Raw genomic sequence first — 25,199 nt, 5'->3', positions numbered from 1 at the left:
TTTTAAAAATCAAAGTGTTATTGTTAAGGCCAATAATTATTAAAACATTATTACATACTTTTCTTTGCAGCCCATTAATTCCAGTGGTTTGGGATTTGATCCAAAAACATGGATAAACCAGTGTGTACATGAAAGCCCCAGTGTGCATGATTTCCCCAATCACTGGAGTGCTGAGAAAAGGTCTATGCGTGTACAGTGTTGATATATATGTAGAGCTGCCCTCAAGGTTCTGTTAACAGGAAAGAGCCTCTTGATTAGGGCAAGCATGTTTAAAATTTCTGTTCAAAGGAATGCAAGATAATAAAAGGAAACTTCAAGAGAAGGAGGTAGCAAAGAAAAAAATCACTCACATCCTTGGGCAAACATTTTGCAATAGCACTGTGTGCCATTGGTTCAATGCAGAGTAGATGGATAATTTCTCGTATAGTAACATCCTCTTTTGTCACATGACTGACTCCTGGTACATATCTTTCTCCTGAGAGTAAAAATAAAATAAGTATGATCACATAAATTGGAACGTATTTTTCATACATTCAAGAGGTCATACTGTAATACTAGTAGTTTGCTAGACAAACAATTCTTCAAAGGTTGCATGGAATGCTGCAAGAGGAGGCTTGAGCAGGCATCTGACGACTACCTTAGTGAGCGTTGGAGTAGATAAGGACCCTGAGAATAATCAACCCCACTCCTTCCTAATCAGTGTAATCAAAGACACTATGTCCTCTCTTACATAGGTAAGTGACAGTGAGCCAGTTGATTTTTGAAGTCTTTTTTCCTCCCTCTTTTGTGTAACTCCTAATTATCCCATGTTGAATTTTTCTTCCATCCTCCCTTAATCATGCTCTAATTTCAGAAGGAGAAAGAGCTCTGCCTGTCCATCTGTCTTTGTTTTTGTCCCAGCACTGGATTAATATAAAACTGTATTACCCAAAGAAGTACTGGGTACAGTGTACCTTGCCTTTTATAATAAAAAATGGTAACTTGAGATCACCAGACACATGCATGCCCTTCTGCCTCTGCCAGGATCACAAAATCCAGAGGACCCTGTTCTCTCACAATATTCAGAACAGTGCAATGCTGCCACTACCATCAACAGCCACTGGGAATACAAACTTTCCCAAGTAGTAATGGCATGCACAGGCTATCCAGTGAGGCGTCTGCTGGGCCATTCCTTTTATTTATTATTGCATTTAATAATGCAATAATTAAATTGCATTATTAAATGCAATTTAATAATTGCATTTATTAATGCAAGGAACCCAAGGCAGTGTACATAATCCTCCTCCTCTCCATGTTATCCTCACAACAACAACCCTGTGAGGTAGGTTGGGCTGAGAGTCTGCCACTGGCCAAAAGTCACACAGTGAGTTTCCATGGCCAAGGGCAGACTAGAACCCCGATCTTCCAACTCCTAGTCCGACACTTTAGCTACTAGGCCACACTGGCTTGGGGACACATAACCATAAACCCAGAATAGTTGGTGGTAGTTCCATGCATGGCTGCAAAGGAAAGGGATATTACAAGGGCCTCAAGAACCAGCCAACAGTGGTGGAAGAGGATTCAGAGACAAATAATAATTGGACAACATTAATAGATGGTTCATAATTAATCCAAATAAGATTTGTAATAAATATGCCACCTAATATTAAAGTATATCTTCTCCAGATATTAGGTTTTGAAATATGGGAGTGCGAAGGTTTGATGCCTACAGAGGCAAGTTAATAAACTCAGGCCTAAAGGCCTAGAGTTTTTTTTTGTCGGGAGGGGATATCCCTGAGAGGAGTAATTTCATTTCTCCGCTTAAGGTTCATTCCCTGTTAAATTTTATTTCTCCAGTTAAGTTTCAATTCCTCAGAGGGGGAACTTTTTTTCTGTTTTGGGGAAAGAGGGTATAAAAGAGTGAGAAAGCCAGCCAGAAGACCAGAGAAAGTCCTGAGCTTATGAAAGAAACAAAAAGAAGCACATTAGGGTAAAGAACCTGCATTTTTGCAAATTTATTTTCTTTTAATGCTATTAAACCTACAGACAATAAAAAACTAAGAAGGAATTACAGTAATTGGTAAATTTGTTTTAATGCAGGGAAAGAAGTTTCTTCAGAAAAAAACCTGCCCACATCTTTCATATTTTTTCTTACCCACAACGTAGATAAGAACTTGAAGCATCTCTTCTATCAATGTATTACATCGTTTATTCAAATCCTGTAAGGTTTAAAGACAAAAATAAGTAACAATATAATTATGTAAAAGACTCAAGTCTGACATTTTCTGAAGCCCTTTTATGAAAATGATCCAAGGCTATCCACAGAAAAGAAAAATAGAATTTGAACCCATCCTACATGTTATGAAATTAGGCATGCAAGTGATGGTCCTATTTTGTGATGTATGAAAGTAACCACTACAAAAAAATGTCTTGAACATTCCAGTGTTATAGTTTTTGAATTGCAAGAGCAGACAATTTATGATCTAGAACAAGAGTGGGGAACTTTCTGGCGTGCAGGCGTAATCCAGCCCCCAGAGGGTTGGATCCCCTTATCAGGCCCCTCCCCATCTTCTCTCCCTTCTGACTTCAAGCTCCTCCTCCTCCCCCAATTCCCACCCTTTGGCCTCGAGGCTCCTGGAGTCTTGGGGAGGAGGCAGACAGGGGAGCTTATAGTTATCTCCAATCTATGATAGGAAATAACAAGGGGATTCCCCTGCACACCACTCCGCGCCCCAATGAAGATAGTAGATAACAAGGTGATTTTTGGGAGGGGAAGCGAGAACCAGGCGACATGCTGAGTGAATGATCCAGCCATCCTTTAGCTAGAGCACCTTCGCTGCACATCAGGCTCCCGCAAAGGGAAAGCCGGCACACAGTGAAGCAGGGTCCCGGCTGATGCGCTGAGTGGATCATTCACCGGACACATTAGCCGGGGACACAATGAAGTCAAGGCAAAGGGCTGGGTGGAGATATCTGCCCCCCTCCCTGCCCACACACAGTTCCCCACATCTGATCTAAGAAGTCTAGATGATTTAAACATTTGCTACAGATGCAACTAGCCTAACCAACTCACTAGTGTGTGTTTTTAACAAAAATATTACTTCATTGGAGCAGATATATTTCTTTTATTTCTTTTAAAATTTTATAAACTGTACCTTCAACACAAAGGGGATTTCAGGGCAGTGTAGATAAAAATGAAACATGTAAGACAATATAAATAACCTAAAATCAAAATCAAGTATTTTATAATGAGGTTTCACATGATTATATTTTCAGCAGTGAATATGAACGTGATACCTGGATGCTTACCTGATCTTTGGTGGGAATAATCTTCTTGAAGGCATCAAGTAATTCATACTGCTGAAGTACCAGCAAGAGGAAGCTGTTTGGATCCATATATGCTGCCCCAATCTACCAGATATATGCACATTAAATAGCATTAAAGAATAATAAAAGTCATACAGAAAGCATTGTTACTATATGACCAAAGAAATTAAAAACATATTCACCTGAAGGAGGATTATATCCTTATCATACATTTCTTCTCTACATTTAACATCCTGGTAATAAAATATCTGAAAGAACAAGAAATATTTTTTAAATTTCATGAATAAAACTTCAGCTAATCTCTTACACTTTTTGCACATTGGCCCATTTATTCAGTTTGGGGGTGGGGGGAGAGAGAGAGACATACACACATCATCACATCTTCGCTCCAAAAGGTTCAAGTATCACATTTCAAACACTGAGTACTAGCCCCTGGCGCTGCATATTAAAAAATCCTGACACAAGGCATTTATGCGCTCATCATTCCCTATTTCACAGTTGTTTACGGCTTCTTTAGACAACTTTGTGACCCTTGTTTCACTTCTATGTCTAATCTAATCAGCACTTTTGCTGATTTTTTAGAGCAGAGAAAATGCATCATTTAATTGTGAAAGCAAAAGAAAGTGTGATTCCCTATTTGTGCTATTTCATCATACCACAGTGCTACCAAGAGGTTATGCAGTGGAAGAGCAGGAAAGGAAATGCTCTTTGTGTTGTGCTCGGATCTCAATTTTGCGATGAAACCGAAAGTAGAAACAGTATATTAACAGCCTCCTGTGGAAAAGCTCTCAGACCAGTGCCAGTGGAAGGAGTCGGCAGAAGGTGTCTCTTCCTGATTCTTCTTCCTCCCAGCAGCCCTGTCGCCAAGGCTCCCTGGAAAGTCAGGGGAAGGCATGTCTGCCCGGTTTGGGACAATCCTCCATGCACCCCAGCCTATCCCATTCAGGAAGATCTCCTGACCATCTGATGAGGCTTTTGGGGAGGCTAGGGAGACTGCCGGACAGAGGTGGGGCAAGAAAGTCACCTTCCACTGACATTTCTCTGGATCCAATCCCTTTTTTAAAAATAATAATTCCTGATCAAACCTTGAAAAACTTTATGGTTTCATGCCAGATCCTCCTTCTATCTTCAGGTCTTTAAAAGTCTGGGCTAAATTTAAGTGGTTGCGTTTAAGTATGTGTGGGTATGAAGTTTTAACGTTTGATTGCTTTTTAACTGGCTATTTTAATATATTTGTGGCTTATATTTGGAAAGAAAGGAGTCAAAATTGGTGGTCTCTCAGCTGAGGCGATGGAGTGGCGCTGCTTCCTATCTCTCCCTCTGCTGTTGCCTCATGGAATGGCTGCCAGATAACAGTTGCAGAAGAGGCAAAACTGGTGAAGCCAGTTTCGCAGCAGAGTTGACGGTGGTCCTGCTTTCCGTCTCTACCCCTACAGCAACATGATCTATTTTTACATGATACCAATTGGCAACCATTATGCAGAGTCTCTGGCAAGTCTTTGTAAGGGGCCTACAGATCTTCATTTCACAGCTTCTATCTTGTACTCTGAGGGTCCACAAATATAGTATCAACTTTTTATCCCATCCTTCCTCCAAACTGAGAGCAGTGCACATAGCCTGCCACAGGGTTTACAACACAACAAGCCTGTGAGTTAGGCTAGACTGAGAGGGGTAGTGACTGGCCCATGATCACCCAATCAGCTTCACACTTACTGAGTAACTTTTGCAAAATGTTTTAGTCCATTAACTTGCTTGTAATACATTTATTGGTAATTTAGCCCCTGTGGAAACACAACTCCAACCATGAGGTCAAACGTATTCACATACCTGACTAATCAGCGATAGTCCATTCCTTCTCCACATTTCTGCAGCAACCTGAGCAACCAGTGCTAGACAACGCAGAGGATATTCTACTAACATCTGCACTTGGAATTCTTCCTAAAAGTAGGGGGGAAATGATATTTTGCAAAATGAAATCAATAACTAGATAGATACCATATAGAAAATATTTTTTCTACAATTATAAAACAAAAATACAGCACTGGGTGTTTTAAATTTTACCTTATACACAGCTTTACCACCAAATTATTTTGTTTCAATCACAGTCAGTGTCATGTCTAGCGCTGCCCCCCCTGGGTTGGAAGAAGGTGTTTCAGGTGATCAATCAGAATCAGACTCTGAATTAGAGGAGCTGGCACCATAAACAGGCCAGCCTGTACCAGTGGGGGAGAAAGCTCTCACGGGCTCTTCACAGCTGGGAGTGAACCCTCTCCAGAGCTTATCTCATCAAGGGCAAATAATACACAGTCAGTGGGAAGCCAACATTCTTCCAAAGGAGAGAGCACACCCATGTTAGCCTATCCTAGAGTATGCCGCAGACTAAAACAGGCAGAGCTAAAGGAAGGCGAGAGAAAGTCAGCCCGGCTCGCATCCCTTCAGAAGCTGCCTCAGAACTAGTCTCTCTGAAGTTAACGCGTCTTGGGAAAAGGCTTTCCATTCTTCTTGAAAGGACAATTGTCTCGCTTAGTTTGCATAGTTTTGCCTAGGGGTACGTTGCTAGAGATTAGACTCTCTTCAGGTGGGAAGAGATGTTTATTGCTTGAATAAAGCTTTGTGGATTATTTAGCAGGCCTCGTTATTGTCTCCCAAGAAGGCAGGAGGTTTTGAGAAACATGACAGCCAGTTTCAATCATGGCCAGCAAGTCAGCCACTACAGAGCTATATCCTTCCTCTTTGAGGAAAATGAGGATGACTCAGTGTTGTCCACGACTGATGGGAAACAGGCTTTGAAGACATAGCAGGGACTAGTGGCAGATATTTACTATGTGGACCATGGTTTAATGCAGCAAGGCACTCATATTCTGAAGCAAGGATAACTTAATATGAATTATGCCTTAACTGTGGAGAGATATGCACTCTTGCTTTGTAAATTCAAACACACATGATGGACTACATCGATTCTAATAAAAAAGAAAAATATCATGCAAGACTGAAGTCAACCCACCTTTGCCCTAACTTGCCAAGCAGCACTATAAACCAACCCACAACAATTTTTACTAGGATTTAAAAATTACTCTGATCCTATACATAGCTGTTCAAGAATATCAGTTTAAAGAAAAGGACAAAATACATTTGCTATCTTTCTACCTTGAGGGAATGTCAAAAAAGTCTAAAATTTGCACACCCCTGGTATAAATGGCTCTCCCCATTTTATCCTCACAATGATCCTGTGAGGTAACTTAGGCCTAGAGGTAGTGGCTGGCACAAAGTCATCCAGTGAGCTTCATGGACGGATAGGGACTTGCACCTGGAATAGGAGAATGGAGACCCAACACTCTAAACATTATACCACACTGGTTCTCATACCTACTGAAACTTAGGACACTATGAGTATCCAACAGACATACTTACAGATAATATGAATTCTTGGAGTCTGGAGATTACTCCAGTTTTACTCAATTGTATGTGCAGACCTAGGAAATACATCAACAATGAATTCTGCATTAATCAAGAGTGAAATACAAGATGTAGTGTACAAACTCCACTCATTTCAATATTGCTTATATGGTACATTTTTAAACTTCTAAGGGCACAAACCTATGCATTTTTAGACCGAAAAAAGCCCTATAACTCCAATTGCTGGCCAGAGAATACTAAGAGTTGTGGGACTTTTCCCTGCCTAAACATGCATCCTAAATTAATATATTGCAGAAGGTTATTGTTTAAACCCATTTAGATATGTATAATAAAACATGCCAGGGGTTTCATATCAGACAAGTTGCAACCAAATGATCAAGAGGTTGGAACACCTTCATAATTATGAAAGGCCAAAGCATTTGGAGCTTGTAAAAATAACTGGGAGTGGGGGAGAATGTCAAAATAAAAATTATGGGTGGTATGAAGAGATACTTTTTATTCCCTCTCCTATATTAGAAGATAACAGTTATCCCATGAAACTGACTGGCAAGTAGACTCAAGACAGAACAAAATACAGCCATTCACCAAATGCATAATTAATTTGAAGAATTTACAGCAACAATATGCAGCAATTGCTACTTGCTTAGATGGCTTTCAAAGGGGATTGGACAAATTTACAGAGAGTAGATCTAACAGTAGTTATTAAAAACATAAGAAGAGCCATGCTGGATCAGACCAAGATCTGTCAAGTCCAGGATTACATGGAATTTGCCTTTTTCACAGCTGCTGCATACTGGGCTGACATTTTCATTGAGCTGTCCACCACAACCCCAAGATCTCTTTCTTGGTTGGTCACCACTAGCTAATATCTCATCAGGTTATACTTGGCACTGGGTGGTGTTATTTTTATCCCAACGTGCATCACTTGCTTACATTGAAACGCATCTGCCATTTGGATGCCCACTCTCCCAGATTGGAGAGATCCTTCTGGAGCTCCTAACCACCCCATTTCATTTTAACCACCCTAAATAATTTGGTGTCATCAGCAAACTTGGCCACTTCAGTGCTCACTCCTAATCCCAGATCATTTATGAACAAGTTCAAAACTATTGGTCCCAATACAGATCCCTGTGGGACCTCACTATTTACATCCCTCCATTGTGAGAATTTACCATTTATTCACACTCTGTTTTCTGTTCTTTAACCAGTTACTGATCCATAAGAGGACCTCTTCTCTTATTCCATGACTGCTATGTTTGCTTAGGAGGCTTTGGTGAGGGACTATGTGAAAAGCTTTTTGGAAGTTTAAGTAAACAATGTTTACCAGATCACGTTTGTCCACATGTTTACTGACACACTCAGAAAACTCTATAAAAGATTGGTGAGACAGGACTTACCTTTGCAGAAGCCATGTTCATTTTTTTTCAGCAGTGCTTGTCCTTCCATGTGCTTACTAATTTTATTTTTAACAACCGATTTATCTGGAACTGATGTTAAACTAACTGGCCTGTAATTTGTCAGAAACCCCCTGGACCTCTTTTTAAAAATTGGTGTTACATTGGCCAACTTCCAGTCCTCTGGTACAGAGGCTGATCTTAGGAACACTGCATATTTTTGTAGAAGATCAGGAATTTCATTTCTGAGTTCTTTAAGAACCCTAGGATGAATACCATCTGGGCCTTGTTATTGATTCAATGAAGGTTGAGAACTTCATCTTTTGTCAGCACTATTTGCCTCTGTTACTCAGACTCCCTTCCTGAAAACATCAGTTCAGGCACAGGTACCTGTCCTATATCTTTTGCAGTGATGACAGATGAAAAGAATTAATTCAGCTTCTCCACAATTACCATATCCTCCTTTACTACCCCTTTAATTCCGTTGTCATCCAACGGTCCAACTGACTTCCTATCTGGATTTCTGCTTCTGCTATATATAAAGAATTGGTTATTGTTTGCCTTGATGTTGTAAGCAATATTCTACACAAAATCTTTTTTATATATCTCTTATTGCCTGCTTGCATCTCCTTTGTGCAAGCTTTTGGTCCCTTTGTTTTCCTCATTCCTTTCATTTTCTGAAGGAATCCTTTTTTTCTCGAATAGCTTCTTTTACACTGCTCGTGACCTCTTGGACTTGGTGCTACCTTTCTTAACCTGTGAAATACATTCTACTTGAGCTTCTGTTATTGTGGTATTCAGTAACCTCCAAGCATTTTGAAGAGATTTAAGCTTCTTGACTCCCCCTTTTAACTTTTTACCATTCCTCTCATTTTACAGACATTTCTTATTATTATTATTATTATTATTATTATTATTATTATTATTATTATTATTTATTTATATAGCACCATCAATGTACATGGTGCTGTACAGAGTAAAACAGTAAATAGCAAGACCCTGCCGCATAGGCTTACATTCTAATAAAATCATAATAAAACAATAAGGAGGGGAAGAGAATGCAAACAGGCACAGGGTAGGGTAAACAGGCACTGGTTGAAGTCAAATGTGACCATGTTGGACTTCCTTAGTAGTTTTCTACTTAAATATATAATGAATTTGAATGCACTATGATCACTGTTACCATTTGGTTCAACAACATTTACACCTCATACTAGGTCCTAGGTGATGCCATTTAGGATTAAATCCATGGTTGCCTCTCCTCTGGTTGGTTCCACAACCAATTGTTCCAGGGCACAGTTGTTCAGGGCATCAAGAAATTTAACCTCTTTGTCATGACTGGAACATGCATTTATATAGTCAATTTGGGGGTAATTGAAGTCACCCATTATTACAACACTTCCTCGCTTGGAGACCTCCATGTTTTCATTTTCCATCTCAAGATCACCCTGAGCATTCTGGTATGAGGGACAACAGCATGTTCCTAGCACTAAATTACTTTTGGAACCCAGTATTGACACACACAGCACTTCTGTGGAAGACTCTGCCCCTTTTAAGTTGTCTAGTTTGCTCAACACTATGCCCTCTTTGACATACAGAGCAACACCTCCCCCAAAAGGCCCTTCCCTATCCTTATTAGCTACGACAGTTAAATAGAACCTCCAAGTTGAGGAACCTTGGGTACCATTTTTCTCAAAAACTGACTGCAATTTAAAAGGAAAATTTCTCAGTCTTTGCAAGTAACCAGACACTCACCAGCAAGCATTCGGGACAATGGTAGATGCATGCTAACAGGATCTGCCGAGACCTTGAAGTACTTGCTTTGCAGAATATGGCCACATAATTGAATCACTGTCTTGTCCCGGGAATAATTACTTGCACTACATCTCATTACTGCTGCATGACATTCCTTGTAAGCTGTCACCAACAGCTCTTCCTAAAATGGACAATTTTTTTAAAAAAATTAAAAATTAAATTTACAGCCTTATTTTTATTACTCTAATTTAACTGGACAAAAATATACAGACTATTTCCATTCTTTTATATAGCTTATGCTTGTATACTTAATTAGTGGCAACAGAGTTGAGCATTAAATTCCTGTACCTTTAATATAAACTTAACTCCTACAAGATGTAGGTAAAAGTATGATTTTCCCATATAGTAGCCAAGCATATTAACAGTTCCATATAGAAGGCAGGTGTTGTTTTCTTATTGCTGTGTACAAGTATTTCCAGAAGCCTTTTAAAGTAATAAAAACTTGAACTACCCAGAACACTAGTTTTTAATATAAAGTCTTAAGAATTACGGGGGAGGGGAATCATGGGTTAAAGTTGAACAGCCAGGCTTGCCATGGTTAGGGGTCTTGCTCAATAGGAAACTCCAAATGTTTTAGATTACTCTATTAATGTTTTTTTTCCTACTATACAATACTGCAATTTTATTGAAACCACTTACATCACAGGCACACCATTCCTGAAACATCAAAAGAATATTCTTTAATTGCATCTGGATAGTAATGGCTGCTTCCCAATCAGGATCCACTTCAACATGCTGACCAATTTGCCTCTTTATTTCCTCCATTCCCTGTAATGACATTCCCAACAGAACAGTATTCAAATATTTTAACTAGTCAAAATCCTTCAACTGAATTTAAGGCCATGATTCTAAGCAAATATACATAGTGGCAAGCTCCAACTGAGTCAAGACTATTTATATTTCCAATTAAATGTGGTCATGGGTTAGGGCGCAAGTTTTCATTTTATCCTAGTTTATTATATAATCCAGAGCTTTGCTGAATAAAATTAATTAATTTCCTGAAAGGAAGTTTTCTCAAAAACCTTTTCAAAGCAAATTTATGAATCATATTCTTACAACATAGTTATATTGTATTAGAGTGTGGGCATATTGGGAGTATATAATAATCCAGGATTGGGGAACGTTTTCAGCCATAGGGCCGAATTCCAATCAGGGAAAGATATTGTCAAGTATCTTGGTCCCTCAGGCAATCACACATTCTGGTGGTGATGAATCCAAACAGGGAGGGTTTCCAGGAATGCAGAGCATAAGCCTCTTTCAGACCACTTGACAGACAGGTGCTTTGGCCTTTCAGCAATGCCCCTGTCCCCTGACCAAACAGGGCAGCACTGCTCAGACCACCAAGATGACAATTCAATCTGGGCAACCCTTCTGCAAACCCCCACCCTTTCTCTATCAATTTTTCACAGACAGCTTCTTGCCAAGGCAGAGACAAGTACGTGGCTTGCAGAGAGTAGAGGCACTCCTCCATCTCTGCTCTTAGAACACTGACAGAGATCAATTCACACAGATTGTAACATTCCAGAGGCCGAACAGGCCAAAGCCTCAAAGACTACTTCTAATTAAATCCTGACTAAACTACAAGACCCCACAGCCATGCCTTCTATCCCTGACAGATATCAGGGCTCACATTCCAACTATGGGCAGGCCAAAAATGTGATTATCAATTTTATAGCCTACTCAGAAGCAAACTTCTAATTTTACTGCTGGGTCCTCAATGTTTTCAATGTTTAAGATGGTATTATTTTCATACTTGACTTGCTGCATCATCATGTTTATTTATTCTGTTGCTGTTACTGTTTGGTTTTATGGTTGGAAACCACCCCAAGGGTCCTTGCCAGTCGGGCAATGTATCTAATAAATAAACAGGACGAGAGATCTGCATGTCTACTCAGAAGTAAGCATGAACTGTATGTCTACTCACAAGGAAACAGGACTAGCCTCAGAAACAAGCAAGACTGAATCATTCGGCAGCTTCCTTCCTAGACTCTGCCCTCTCTCTCCTGCAGAGCAAAATTCTTATCTCTAATCAGCTGATAATCATAGGTAAGACCATTGAAACCTCCATGCCATATCTGGCCCACCAACCAAAGGTTCCCCGTCCCTGCCCTAATTAGTCATTCCACCGGTTAACATAATTTGAGAACAATATAAGCCTTTTTAAAGGGTAAATAAGGTGCCCAGATTATATATTGTAACTGTACCTGCATGCAAAAAAGAATCTTCATGAAAGATCGGAACCCCTCCAAAAACTGTTCTCGTAGTTTGCCTGACCACACAGTAGGCTTACTGTTTAAGATATATCTGTCATGACACAAACAAACAAGGTTTTTTGTGATTTTAAAAGTATTTTCTTTCAGAAAGGTGGCTGGAAACTAGGAATATTGGTTGGGCAGCATTATAAAACTCTGTAGAATGAAAACCCACTGATCTTGATGATCGCTCTGCTGACAGCTTGGCTGTACTGTCAAAAAGTGGATTAATCTTGACCCATTGATATCCACTTACACAAGTTTGCCTGCACAAGGTCTCCTCAGTATAGGGAGAACTGAAACATGGTGCAGGATGATTTTCTTCTTGGCATCAAACAGTTGCAAAATCCAGGAATGGACTGTGATCTGATGGTGGTAGTGACCGTGACACAAATTATGCTTCCCCATTGCCACTCCATTCTCTCAATAATTGGTTCAAGAATGAGCGAATCTGATTGATGACCATGGTTTTAAAGCAACTAAAAACTGTTATATTAGAGTGGGTTACGTTAATCATTCCACATTTTGATTACATAAATTTGCCTGATGCTGTAGTTGTACATCCATATGATTCAAACACAGTATTCTGTAAAGTGTATCCCATCCATTTATACACTACAGTCTAAACATGTAAAGAGATTTATTTAATAATGAATTATTTATATTGGATACCGCCCTGGAATTTCATGTGACGAAGAGCAGTACATAAATGTTTTAAATAAATAAGTGCAAAAGAGACAAAGAATGCCTGCCTGCTGAATCAGTTAGAATTCTCCATAAATGGGAACACTTACTTGAGATCGTATATGACTGCATATACTCTGCCGAATTTCTCTGGGCTGTAACCCTGGAAACTGAATTTGCCATTTTTATCCAGATATTTTGGCAGCTCTTCAAGTAGTGTCTCTGTTACGACAGTGATTACATTTTGTTCTTCAATGAGATGGCGGGCCTGAGAAGAAAAATGCATTTAAACACTATCGACCATTGGAAAGATGGCAAAGGGCTCCATTTTGATAATTGGTAGCAAAGGGTGTGGCTGCTTGCCCTCTTAGAAAAGTGGATGCAAAAATTGAGGAAAGCATGAGGACAACTAAGCGAAGATCAATTTGAGGAGGTATGACTAAAGAAGAAGATGGGAGAACACCTCCATCAGCGTATATAGAGCTATGGAAAGTATAGGTGGATGAGTAAAGAGACTAATTTCCGGGGTGCCCTAAATTAAATTAAATTAATTAATGTTAAACAACCTTAAACCCAGGTGGGAACACATATTTATATTTGTATGGACTCTGTATATATATATATGTTGTAAAAGGTTTTAAATAAATAATAATACTTGACCTATGTAACCAGAATAATAATAATAATAATAATAATAATAATAATAATAAAATAGTAACAATCTTAACATCTGCAAAAGCAGCTAGACTTCACCCCATTTATTTTAACTTCAGTTGTTTTCAAAAACTGATAATTTCAAGTTATTTAATATAGGCCAGGCAAATGCATAGCTTTTGTCAACTTATTTCAAGGCTTCTTTGCATATTTCTTATTTCCATGGTATGTTGCCAGACAAAATCTGCTAGGAAAGGCTCCTTCATCCACAAGAGACTTCTGATTCATTGGAGGAAGAAAGTGTGTGTGGGGGGAGTGGGAGACAAACTGTACTGTTTCCCCCTGCCTTTGCAGTCCCCTATACCCGCCCACCCCAATCTGCATGGGAGAGCTGGTGGATCCTCCAGGCCAGTGGAACAGGTGGCACTGTGGCATGCAGGAGGAGGGGAGAATGGGAAAAGATCACATCTCCCTGCTTTCCAATGGTGAGAGAGTTCTAAATGGAACTCCGCCCCTGAAAGAAAAGCTAGATTGAGCCCACTGTATCTGAATAGAATTTAAACCTTTTTTTTCCTTTGGGAAATTACTCACAATGTTCAAGTCACCTATAGATATTGCAATTAAAACAATACAAACTATTTTTATATCCTTGGATGATCAGCTGTACTTACCAACGTAGGAACAGTGAATATTTGAACTGAAAGTGCTGTCACAGAAATCTGCCTTTCATGATCATCATCAATATAGTCTTTCTGCAGTGCTTTGTAGTGCTGTGAAGACAAGATATAAAGAAAAGGTAATTGACTGACTGGTATAAGAGACCAGAAGCATCATGAAGAAGAGATGTGTGACCAATGCAATCCCTACCTTCCTCCCAAGAGAACAGCCTATTTCATCAGACAACTCAATAGCAGTGGACAGCTCGTTTCTCAGTTTGTGACAAAGAACGACCCAATTTCCTAGTGGACTATTGGGGAACAGGAGGGTTCCCCAATAGTCTTTTGGGTTACTTTGAAAATAGGGCCCCAAAACTTAAGATAGGGCAGAATTACCCCAATTAGCTACACTTTTAGAATCTCTTAAGGCCTTAAGAGCGAAGGAATTTAAGAATGTTAATAGCAGAATTAAATGGTTAAGGATGAGGGGAAAGTTTGATGACACACTTGAGCCACGAGATAAGAAATTAACTAACTCAGAACACACACTAGGATAGGGAAGAGCAACCTTCAGCTCATGTGTCTAATCTGGTCTGGCGGGAGCCCCAATCCAGCCTGTTGAACTTCCCCAGGGTCATACCACTCCATTACTTTATTTCTGATTTGATATTCTCTGAAGATAAATAGTTGAGAGGACATTTCACTGATATGTTTTTAAAGCATTGGGGGGGACTTGCTACTCTAAGATAAAAGACAATATGAGAAACAAATTACCTTAACAAATTCCATGGCAAAAAGTTTTTTGTATTCCATTTCCATGAAAAAACTGCTGACAATTAATTCATGTAAGATCTTCCTTGCTCCTGGAAACAAATGGCAGTTAAACGTTTTTCTCCCACCAAATTCCCTCCTTTGTCTTACAAGGACAAATCAGAAGGAAAAAGATGAACACCAAACTACAAGATATTTTATCCTGAGTTAACAATGGACATTTTACAAAATGCACTGCTTACATTAATAATGAAAGGACTAATTTAAGAGGAAGCATTCAAACTGATGCACATAAACAAGTATGGCCCAACATGTGAACAGTCTTTGGCTGAAAGGCAGGATATCAATTCTTTATTTATGTATTGGATTTTTTATCTGCCCAACATCAAATGTTCTCTTGGTGGGTTTCAAATCATTCAAAGAATAAAATAGAATACAAATGGTTAAAATAATAGAATACAATACAGTACATTTTTTAAAAAAAATTAAGCAGCTGCCAATTTTTATTTATTATTTATTACATTTTCATACTGTCAATTTTATACATAGACATTAATAATCACTCAGTTTAACATGAGTGACATCCAGGGTACGCTTAATACACCATTGTTCATACTGTAAATTTGCTGAATGAGTTATTGGAATGAGTGGGGATGAGTAGGGAGACAGACATAAAATGAGGATGTATAGAGAGGCTCACATTAATGAAAGCAGTACAGGACACTTAGATTGATGTTTTTGCCACAATTAGTAAAAACAAGCTCCACATCTTGTATTTCGATAATTAGTCTAACTCTACTTCTCTATTTCAACCCCCCTTTCCATCTCCACCACTCTTACCCGTGTATAAGAACTTGACAAGAGCCCTGCTGAATCAGAACAGTCTAATCATAAGGAAGAGAAACCATTCTCCTGCCAGGAGTGTGGAAAGGCCTTTAAATTCAAGAATAAACTAAATGCTCAGTATTCTGTTTCCCACTACGGCCAACCAGGTTGCTCCAAGAAGCTTCGAAGCAGGCCTTGAAGGCGATAGCCCTGTTCTAAGGTTGCTCCCCAGCAACTGGTGGCATGCTGTCTCTGATTCTAGAGGTTCCACAGTGTCATCATAGCTAATAGATCCTCTTTATTCAACAAAAGATTTATATAATGAGCAATGGTACAGTTCTGGCATTAAGACTGCCCAGGACATCATACTAATGCAGCAGTATAGACTGGTGCTCCTATACCACCATTGTGCAGTTATTATAGGAATCAGAATTGGACTGAGAGCTGGTGTGGCAAGAGCATGACTTATTCACCAGTTCAGAGCCTTAAAGCTACCACAAAAATTTTGTGAAGATTTCCTGCACTCTACAATGAAAATATGCCATTCAATAACTTTGCAGTGATACTGACACAGGAATGCCTTTTAAGTTAATATCGTAGCAATAAACATATTCAGTAACAGACATTTTCACACTAGACCAAGGCCCAAAGGGCCGGATCTGGTGTCAGCTGGGAGGCCGGGGGTCATACATGTACACACATACACACACACTCTTCCTACCTCCTCCCAACACACACACTCCTCAGCATGCAGGGATGGGGACGTTTAAGCCTCCCTTTACTGCTCACTGAGAGCTAGGGATCACTGGGTATGTTTACAGATGAAAGCTTCTCCCATCCCCAGCAATTACTATTAAGATTGTTGTTTCTTCACTGCGACTAGCAGCTGGAAAACAGTGATTTCAGAAGCCAGGAAACAGCGTTTTTTCCCAGTAGCCTGTCTTGCCAGTTGTGCTGTGGGGCAGTGTTCTGCCAGCTTTGGAGGCTGCACAAGGATTGGCCAGGGGCCACAGGTTGTGCATCTCTGCTCTAGATTGAAAAGAGCAACTGGCATTGAGTCAACTTACCTTTATGAAGTTTTGTATCCGAAAGCATCAGCATGCTTATAATACAAGGCTTCTCTGAACCAATTTCTTCTTTTAGACATATTTGGCAGAAGATCTGACGAAAGTCACCTAATACGGAAACACGGTATTTGAAGAGATGGGTTATCGAGTGGGCCACTTAAATGGTGCATTTTCTGAAAAAAAGACTTCAGCCAATAAATCCTCAGCTATAACATAAGTATTTCTCTGCTGAAAGTATTTCCTTACATAAGTGTTCCTTCCTTAGCAATTGCATTTGTTTACACATTTACCTTAGCAATGACAATCAATGGCAAAGAGCAGGCATTTCCTTTGGAATGGTGGTGCAGAAGTACCAGAGCAAATGTAGCCTTCTACATTTGAGGTGACATTCTGAACAAACAATTCCAAGGTTAACATATAACAAGGTCAGAGTAGCAGGGAACCATGTAATACATCATTCACACTTTTTAAGAAGAGCTTAAATTGACCACGTATTTTAAAGAAAAATCAATTGTAGGTCCCAGTCCAGAACATGATCCTGATCCAAATCAGGTTCAGATGCACGCACAAACTCAGAGCCAGGCATACGCATGCACAAACACAGAACTGCAAGTCCGCCCAAATGTTCCATTTACTGTAAACAGCACCTTCAGAGAAGCAACCACGAGGAGGAGCAATTTTTAGAAGGTAACTGATATGGTGCTCCAATCTGGATTGGAAGGATGTTCTGCATTGGGGCCCAACACTTACTTCAACATCAAAATAAAACTGGCAAGTCAGAGCATGCTTTTAAAAAATGGAATAATGTAACAATAAGTTTGAATGGGGAACTTCAGGACTGGAAGTTTAACCTATCGGGGCCCGCAAGGCTGACACCCCCTTTGTGGGCCACACCCCCTTTGTGGGCCTCGCCCTCTCACCAAGCCCCACCTCTTGGAGGCTACTAGGGGGTTGGAAAGAAGATGGGAAATCCCCCAAAATATTGGGATGGAATAGGGCTTTAAGTGCTTTACTCATGCTGCAACTCCGCCCCACCACCCAAATGGGAAGAAATGGAGCAGGGAAAGTGACCCCAGCCAAGGAAGTGGCTGGAACATTCCAGACACCACCTTGGATGGAATGTGCTTGCCTGCACCATGCTTTCCCCCATTGGGGAGGATGTAGCATTGCCACAGCTCCAGATGATGGCCCCCACCTAGAGATGGGAAATTTCTGGAAATTTTGAGGCCATGGAGAAAAACTGTGTTTTTCCTGGGGCATTTCCTGAAAAATCAGACATTTTGGAAAAAATGAAAAATAAGCAATGTTTATTTTATTAGCACTCTTACGGATCTAAAGTCAGACAGCCTTCCCCAAACTGGTGCCCTCCAGATATTTTGGATTACAGCTCCCATCATCCTCAGGCAGCATGGACAATGGTCAGGAATGCCTAGCATTGTAGTTCAAAACATCCAGAATGTACAAGATTAGGGAGTGCTGCTTTAGGAACACAAAGTAGCCTTTCTGTTCCCAAAATCTATTTATGTATAACTTAGTTTGCTCATAAAATTATCATTATATTTTAAAACTTTTAAAAGTAAACTCAGTAAATTTGTAATTATTCTCTGACTAAATTAAATCTAGTTTAAATGAGTGCTACAGCATCAGAAACACAGGACTCTATAGAACAAAACACAAACTGTCAAGAATGCATATTTTCTGTCAGGGATGCACAATGTGACTCTATTCACATGTTGGAAAATGAGCATAAATCAATAATTTTAATAAGGAATGAAAGAATAAACTATGCTGGGAATTTTATGGGGAGGATTAAAAAACATTTCCCCCAACATTATTTCAAGACATTTTATATCTCTAAGGCCCTTTCTACACCTAAGGATTATCCCAGGCAAATGGAGGGATCATCCCAGCCTGCTCCCGGTACCACCTGTGGGTTATCTGAATTCACAGGGATGATCCCGGGACAAACCTGGGGGAAAAGGAAATGGCCCCAGTCTTTCTATAAAAGTGTGTTCTTATTACTTAGTTTTTAGAAACCATTTTGAGGGAGTAAAAGCTGGGTAACGATATAAGAATACTTGGTCTTTAATTCTAAAAGATTTTTTTTTCATAATACAAAGCAGTTCAAAACCAAAAACTGTCCTCGTAGGGCGGGGGGACTTCCCCCCCCACACACAATTTTTTCTGGAACTTCACATCTCTACCCATTATATGTTCCTCATCCCTGCCCTACATACTTAACTTTTTGGTAGTTTTCATACTCCTGCTCCCTTACACCATCACATTACATAAGAACATAAGAAGAACCATGATGGATGAGACCAAATGTTCATCTAGTCCTGCACTTTGTTCACACAGTGGCCAACTAGCTGTTGACCAGGAAACCCACAAGCAGGACACAGGTGGAACAGCATCCTACCACCCATGTTCTCCAGCAACTGGTGTATACAGGCCTTAGTGCCTCGGATGCTAGAGGTAGCACATAGCCATAAGGACTAATAGCCATTAATAGCCTTCTCCGCCAGGAATTTATCCAACCTCTTTTTAAAACCATCCAAATTCACTACACCTTGTTGTAGTGAATTCCATAGTTTTAACTATGCACTGTGTGAAGAAGTACTTCCTTTTTTCTGTCCTGAATCTCCTACCAATCAGTTTCATTGGATGACCCCAGGTTCTAGTATTTTAACAGAGGGGGGGGGGAAATGTCACCTTATCCACATTCTACACACCATGCAGGATTTTGTACGCCTTCTATCATGTCTCCCCTTACCCTCCTTTATTCCAAGCTAAACAGTCCCAGCAGTTGTAACCTTCCCTCACAGGGGAGCTGCTCCAGCCCCTTGATCATTTTAGTTGCCCTTTTCTGCACTGCACATAATCAAATTATGCCAACAGCTCCCGCTTAAGCAATTGTTTCCATATCATTCTGTCTAGTAAGTTAAGTCATCTGGGTAGGGAACCATATTCTTACAGTACCTAGCCCACTGTGAACACTAAATATATCTTATATAGTGATGATGGACTGAGCTCATCCTGCACAGAAAGCCCTGAAACTGCTCCAGCCAGCTTGGTCAATCTGCTTGCTTTGTCAATCAATAAAAATCTGATACTAAGGAAATTCCCTCTTATCTTTATTTAGTTGAAGTATTTTTATCCTGTCTACTACTAAGAAAAGATTCAAGAGGCCATTTGTTTTGACATCTGTATATAGTACACTTACTTGAATAGCTCATAAGTTTGTTCAACCAGGAACCAAGACGCAAAGCAAATTTCTGGTGAGCCATAATATCTGCATGAAGTACCTTCACATTAAGGGGACCTTGGGAAACATTATTTGAATGTTTCTGGAAGATAAAATGTCAACAATTGAATGAGATTAAACAGTTCTTTGAACTTCCCAATGCCTTTCCTGTTGTATTCTCTACTATGCCATTTTTGCTTCAAAATTTTATAAAAAAACCAAGACAACATTAACACCCTGAATTAAGTAAGCTGATCAAATGTGACAAAAGGTGTAGGGTAAGAAAAAACTAAAAGGATCAAGAATCTTTTCAAGTAACAGCATCTTCATAAAGTCACAGAACTGTTATTCAGTATTACCTCTATATCTTTTAAATATTTCAGAAAGTTACCTTAATGTCTTCTTTTGCTTCCTGACAAACAGCATATGACCCTGCCTTAATAGCCTTCCGTCCCTACATAATTCAGAGAGAGACACACAGAGAGGGAGACAGACAGACAGAGAGAGATGGAGATGTCATACTTAGGTCAGGTGTGTTGGAATAAGCAACAACCATTAGTTAAAGCCCACCATATGAAGGGGAAAATAACTGGATGAACAGCCACTAAAGGTGTATTCCAAAGGCAATAGTCAGCAGCCTCGGAAGATGGAGGCTGCTATGCATCCTAGTACAGAGTTACGGAAGCACAGAGGTGATCCTCATCTCCATGCTCTGGCCATCCTGCATTTTTGCTAGATGGGCAATTTTGCCTGTCAACCTGTGGCAGTTTGGAGCAGAAGGGAAGGAGGCTGGGACGAGTATAGGAAGCTACATAAGGCAGCTTCCCTGGTCTCCCTCCACCTCCAAGACTGCCCCCTTTCCCCCCATGTCCATGCTTAGGTTTCCAAGTGCAGAAAGGTAGCCAGTGTGGTTCCCTCAGTGCCATTTACAAGGGGGAGGGAGCAGGGACCGTGGCTAAGGGCCCCATGGCCAGAGCCCTGTCCCTGACTTCAGAGCCAATAAAATGAACAATTCCATGCCCTGCCCCATAGGATTGCTCTCTAAATGGTTAATGCATGCATTTTTGTGAACCGCCCAGAGAGCTTCAGCTATTGGGCGGTATAGAAATGCTATAAATAAATAAATAGGAAGTTGGTTTTGTCTACTTTTGCCTACTTTACTTTGCCTGGTTTAATTGTAACAAGAAGATATCTATTAATATTAACTAAAGCTCCTGTTTAAAGCTTGTAGTTGTTATCTTCTGTTTCAAGTGTGGTCAGACAAAACCTAATCTGCAACAAGGTGGTGATAGAACTTGATATTATTACAGCATACAAACAAAGGCAGGATTGTAAAATAGTTAAGAGTGCTTTAGATATTGAGACAAATGACAAATTCTATGTTACAGTTATAATTTGAATTAGCCTTTTGTAAAAAAAAAGGGGGGAAAGAACACATTAACAATTGTGAATTTAAAGTTAAAATTAAAGATGGGTTATATTTGCAGGATGTTACTTAAAATGTTGGAACCACTCAACAAACAGGAATTAGCAGGTGGTAGAATCTTTACAACGATGAGCAATCTCTCTCTAATTATCTTAATTCCTTGACTTACTCAGCACTAAGGGAGGCATTTACGGAATTATGCTTCTAGACTATGCCTTTTGCATATCTGGATGGGAGCTATATAAATGTTCCCATATTTCAATGTCTTTGCATATGTAGGGCTCCACAAATAGAGGACATTATTCATTATTATTATTTTGTGAACTGTGTGCCAGTCCCAGGAAAGCGTTTCTTGTACATTTGCTGGGAGGAATGTTTTACAGAACTTTTGTTGAGCAGATATGTCAACTATTTGTAGATATGGATTCTTATGTAACTAATCAAGTAGCCTTATTCGCAATAACTGTTAAAAAGATTAGAGCAAAGGTCCTAAAAACTGTTGCTATAGATCACTGCAAATAATGAACTGATTTCAGTGGCCAGTTCAACCGTGTGTGTTTTTCTGTGACTGTAACTTTTTTGTTGTAGCTAAATTGTAAGATTTTATAATTATATGCAATAAAATCAATTGAATTTTTCAATTGAAAAATCATATTACAAAATATTAACAATTACTACAGAGATTGCAAAAATCTATTTCTATCTAAATGTACAAAATTATGAGTACTCCAACAGCTTATAAGTGGGATCCACTTCTCTTCAATTGTAACCACAGGCCATATACCTGGAGTGAGTGAGTGATTCAGAAGGTCCTACAGTTATCTGAATGTAGTATTTTCCTAATTTTAGAGTATTTTTTTTAAAAAAGGGACTATTTAGAGGATATATTTTGAAGTCACTGACTTCAAAATAAATAATTAGTTTAAATGCGAATTAACAGAACTAGTGTAATGTGGGTCCTTGTCTTCTAGATGGAAGAACCAGATTTAAAAGACATATTGGCACTAATTTCAGTTGGATACTATCTTACTTACTGATTCTCACTGCAAGGAAGAAAACCATAGTGGTTTTACCCTGAAATTCAAAATGATCTTCCAAGTTGATACAAGGGGGGAGAAAAGCATATGTTTAAAGAGATGCATAAGCTTTGGAATAGGAACAGGAAATTCACAGTATGGAGCCTGCATGGCTAGCACTTAGGCCTACTAATTCATCTGCAATTAAAGCCTTCAATAGAATAATCTATCAATTGAACTTTAATTGATTTACAGTCCTTTTAAACAATTCATGATTTTTGTGACTTTCAAGAGCATGTCTACACCAGCCCTATATCCTGGGGTCACCCCTGGATCACCCCTATGCGTCCAAATGACACACAGGGGATCCTGGGGACAACCTGGGACGACCAAGGACTTTCCTCAGGATATCTGGAATCATGGAAACCCCAATTTTCCACAGTCCCAGGACTATCTCAAGGAGCGCAGGCTGTGTGGCTGCGGCTCCTGGGTTGTCCTTTCCTCCCCGCGAGTAGCGATGCTCTTAAAATGGGCACGGAGCTGCATGGGGGCAGTCCATGTCCATCGGGGATGGGGGTGGGAAGCGGGTTAGGGGTTAACTCACTTTTGCAGAGGAGCACAATTGTACTCTTCCGTCTCCTAAAGGGGAAAAAATGGCGGCTGCAACATCACTCTTTCCTTCCAGGACGTCGCGCAGCCGTCAAGACGCTGGGGGAGGATTGCGGAAGCAGGTAAGTCCATGATCCCCCCGTCCTCCCTCTACACCCTTAAGGTGTAGACATGCCCCAAGTCAGTCCACCGCTATGAAGACTGTTACTCTAGTTTACCGCAAGAATTCCCACGTAATACATTGCCTAAATCTACAAATCTTTTATCAGGCAAAGTCTTTGCAGATAAAGGAAAAGAGCTATATATTTCATAGCATTATTTCAAGATATGGGATCATAGTATTGAGTACCATAAGCAATTGCAGGAATTTCATGCCAAGTGATATCATGTGAGGGAGAGGACAATGCAACCATGCTTTACTAAGACGCAGTGCAAATCTAGAGCTTGTAGAAGTGATGATATCCTGTTTGTTTTCTCTCTTTTCATGTAGATCAAGCTATATATAGCAACAGTACAAATGATTCTATATCAACTGCAATATGAGACACTTATCGCAGAAATGGTACAGGTTACTAACCTCTTTATCTATAGCAGTAGTATATAACTGGGCCTCTGGAAACTCACAGCCAAGAGTTCTTTGTAGACTGTAAATAACATGATCATAAGAATGATGCTCATCGTTGAAAAGGACACAGTAGTATTTCCCTGTCTTCTCTCTACTGGAAAGAAACCATAACATCACCAGTGACCAAAGAGAAAACTAAATAAACTCCAATAATACTGTTGGCAATAGAACTAGTACAAGCCAAAAAATAAAAGTAGAGGAAGGGAACCAAATTGAAGGAATTCATGATCAAAATAGGCTTCACAAAATATCTTTGCTTTCATTTAAATTAGAATAGCCCTTGATCAAGATACTTACCATTTAAATGAGTGCTATTTTTGGTAGAAAAACAGAGTACAAGTCAATTTGTACACTGGAGCTCACCATAAAGGTTTCTTCTTTCTTGATATGTGGAGGCATCCAATGCGGGTTACGTCTCCTCTTACTGCTCAGAACACAGGAACCAAGTCACCTAATTCTTTCTCCTATACTTTCCCCCTGTTGGCCCCTCCTCAGTTCTATTTCATCAACTAGCTCATAACAGAAAGTGTGGTGCTGGCTCTTAGCTTACCTGATACGTTACTGTAGGTTTTTGAAGCATATGGCATTAGATGCCTCCACATGGCAAACAAGAAGGAATCTTGACAGTGAGTACAAATGTTCTATTTTCCTGTTTGACATGGGAGTTAACTATCATAGAATCATAGAATTAGGGGAGTTGGAAGGGGCCTATACGGTCATCGAGTCCAACCCCCTGCTCAATAGCTGTGTAGGATCCTGGGAATTGTCCTAGAAAGGAGGGAGATGGCTGCCCTAGGAAGGAGGGAGAATGTGCTGCAGCACCCTACTCCTGAAGGTGACCTTAGCAGAGGTGTGGGTGTCAATGCTGTAATGCTTCATAAATATGCATGCCAACAACCACCTGGGCACTCAACATATTTCTGCTATGGTTGCATTTATGAATAGTACTGCAGGTAGAGTGGCTGTTATGTATGGAGATGTGACCAGGTGTTGAGAATCATGAACCAGGGAAATGCAGGCTTTTATCCTTTGTCCTAGCATTAATTTAGACACTTCCCCATGGAGATGGAGTGGAAAGATACAAATAGGTCATCTGTCTCAATGTTCCCGTTCACTGTATGTAAATCTTAAAAGCCCTTCTAATATTTAGCATCTGCTCCGAGTAAACCAACAAACTGAGGAAGGGCAAATGTGGAGAAAGACAGTAATAAGATTAGGGTCATATAATTTCTGCCTTCCAAGCAGTAGCAATAGACATAATTCAGATTGGATGAATCACACCCAAACACAGTCTTGGTGTTTTTATCAGCATCTAGTCATGAAGTATGGCAGAATTTAGAAACATTAGCATTTGATCTATAAAGTTGCATTTGAAGTTTCGTCAATGGCCTAGGAACCCATGAGCAGACTTGGGATAAACCAAGTTATGGGACCAGGG

General features: G+C 39.8%; 1 protein-coding gene across 3 annotated transcripts in view; it reads right to left on the bottom strand.

The window, feature by feature from the left end:
• Positions 1 to 25,199, bottom strand: part of UBR1 (ubiquitin protein ligase E3 component n-recognin 1) — an 85,898-nt gene that overhangs the window by 44,792 nt on the left and 15,907 nt on the right. For 2 of the 3 annotated variants that reach the window (XM_063117648.1, XM_063117651.1), the window contains exons 6-21: positions 23,714 to 23,855; positions 20,477 to 20,539; positions 20,065 to 20,188; positions 16,842 to 16,949; positions 14,953 to 15,041; positions 14,194 to 14,292; positions 12,979 to 13,136; positions 12,137 to 12,236; positions 10,572 to 10,700; positions 9,873 to 10,053; positions 6,718 to 6,779; positions 5,134 to 5,244; positions 3,489 to 3,554; positions 3,289 to 3,390; positions 2,135 to 2,198; positions 351 to 475 (exon numbers count right to left, since the gene is read on the bottom strand). In XM_063117648.1, the coding sequence (XP_062973718.1) occupies positions 351 to 475; positions 2,135 to 2,198; positions 3,289 to 3,390; positions 3,489 to 3,554; positions 5,134 to 5,244; positions 6,718 to 6,779; positions 9,873 to 10,053; positions 10,572 to 10,700; positions 12,137 to 12,236; positions 12,979 to 13,136; positions 14,194 to 14,292; positions 14,953 to 15,041; positions 16,842 to 16,949; positions 20,065 to 20,188; positions 20,477 to 20,539; positions 23,714 to 23,855 (1,723 nt within the window). The remainder of the gene's footprint in view (positions 1 to 350; positions 476 to 2,134; positions 2,199 to 3,288; positions 3,391 to 3,488; positions 3,555 to 5,133; positions 5,245 to 6,717; positions 6,780 to 9,872; positions 10,054 to 10,571; positions 10,701 to 12,136; positions 12,237 to 12,978; positions 13,137 to 14,193; positions 14,293 to 14,952; positions 15,042 to 16,841; positions 16,950 to 20,064; positions 20,189 to 20,476; positions 20,540 to 23,713; positions 23,856 to 25,199) is intronic. The other variant, XM_063117650.1, reaches the window with a different exon arrangement.

Source organism: Elgaria multicarinata, chromosome 2 (genome assembly GCF_023053635.1).
Source record: "Elgaria multicarinata webbii isolate HBS135686 ecotype San Diego chromosome 2, rElgMul1.1.pri, whole genome shotgun sequence".
In the NCBI taxonomy this organism is placed as follows: domain Eukaryota; kingdom Metazoa; phylum Chordata; class Lepidosauria; order Squamata; family Anguidae; genus Elgaria; species Elgaria multicarinata.
Note: the sequence above shows the minus strand (reverse complement) of the source record. Positions and strands in the feature narration are given on the sequence as shown.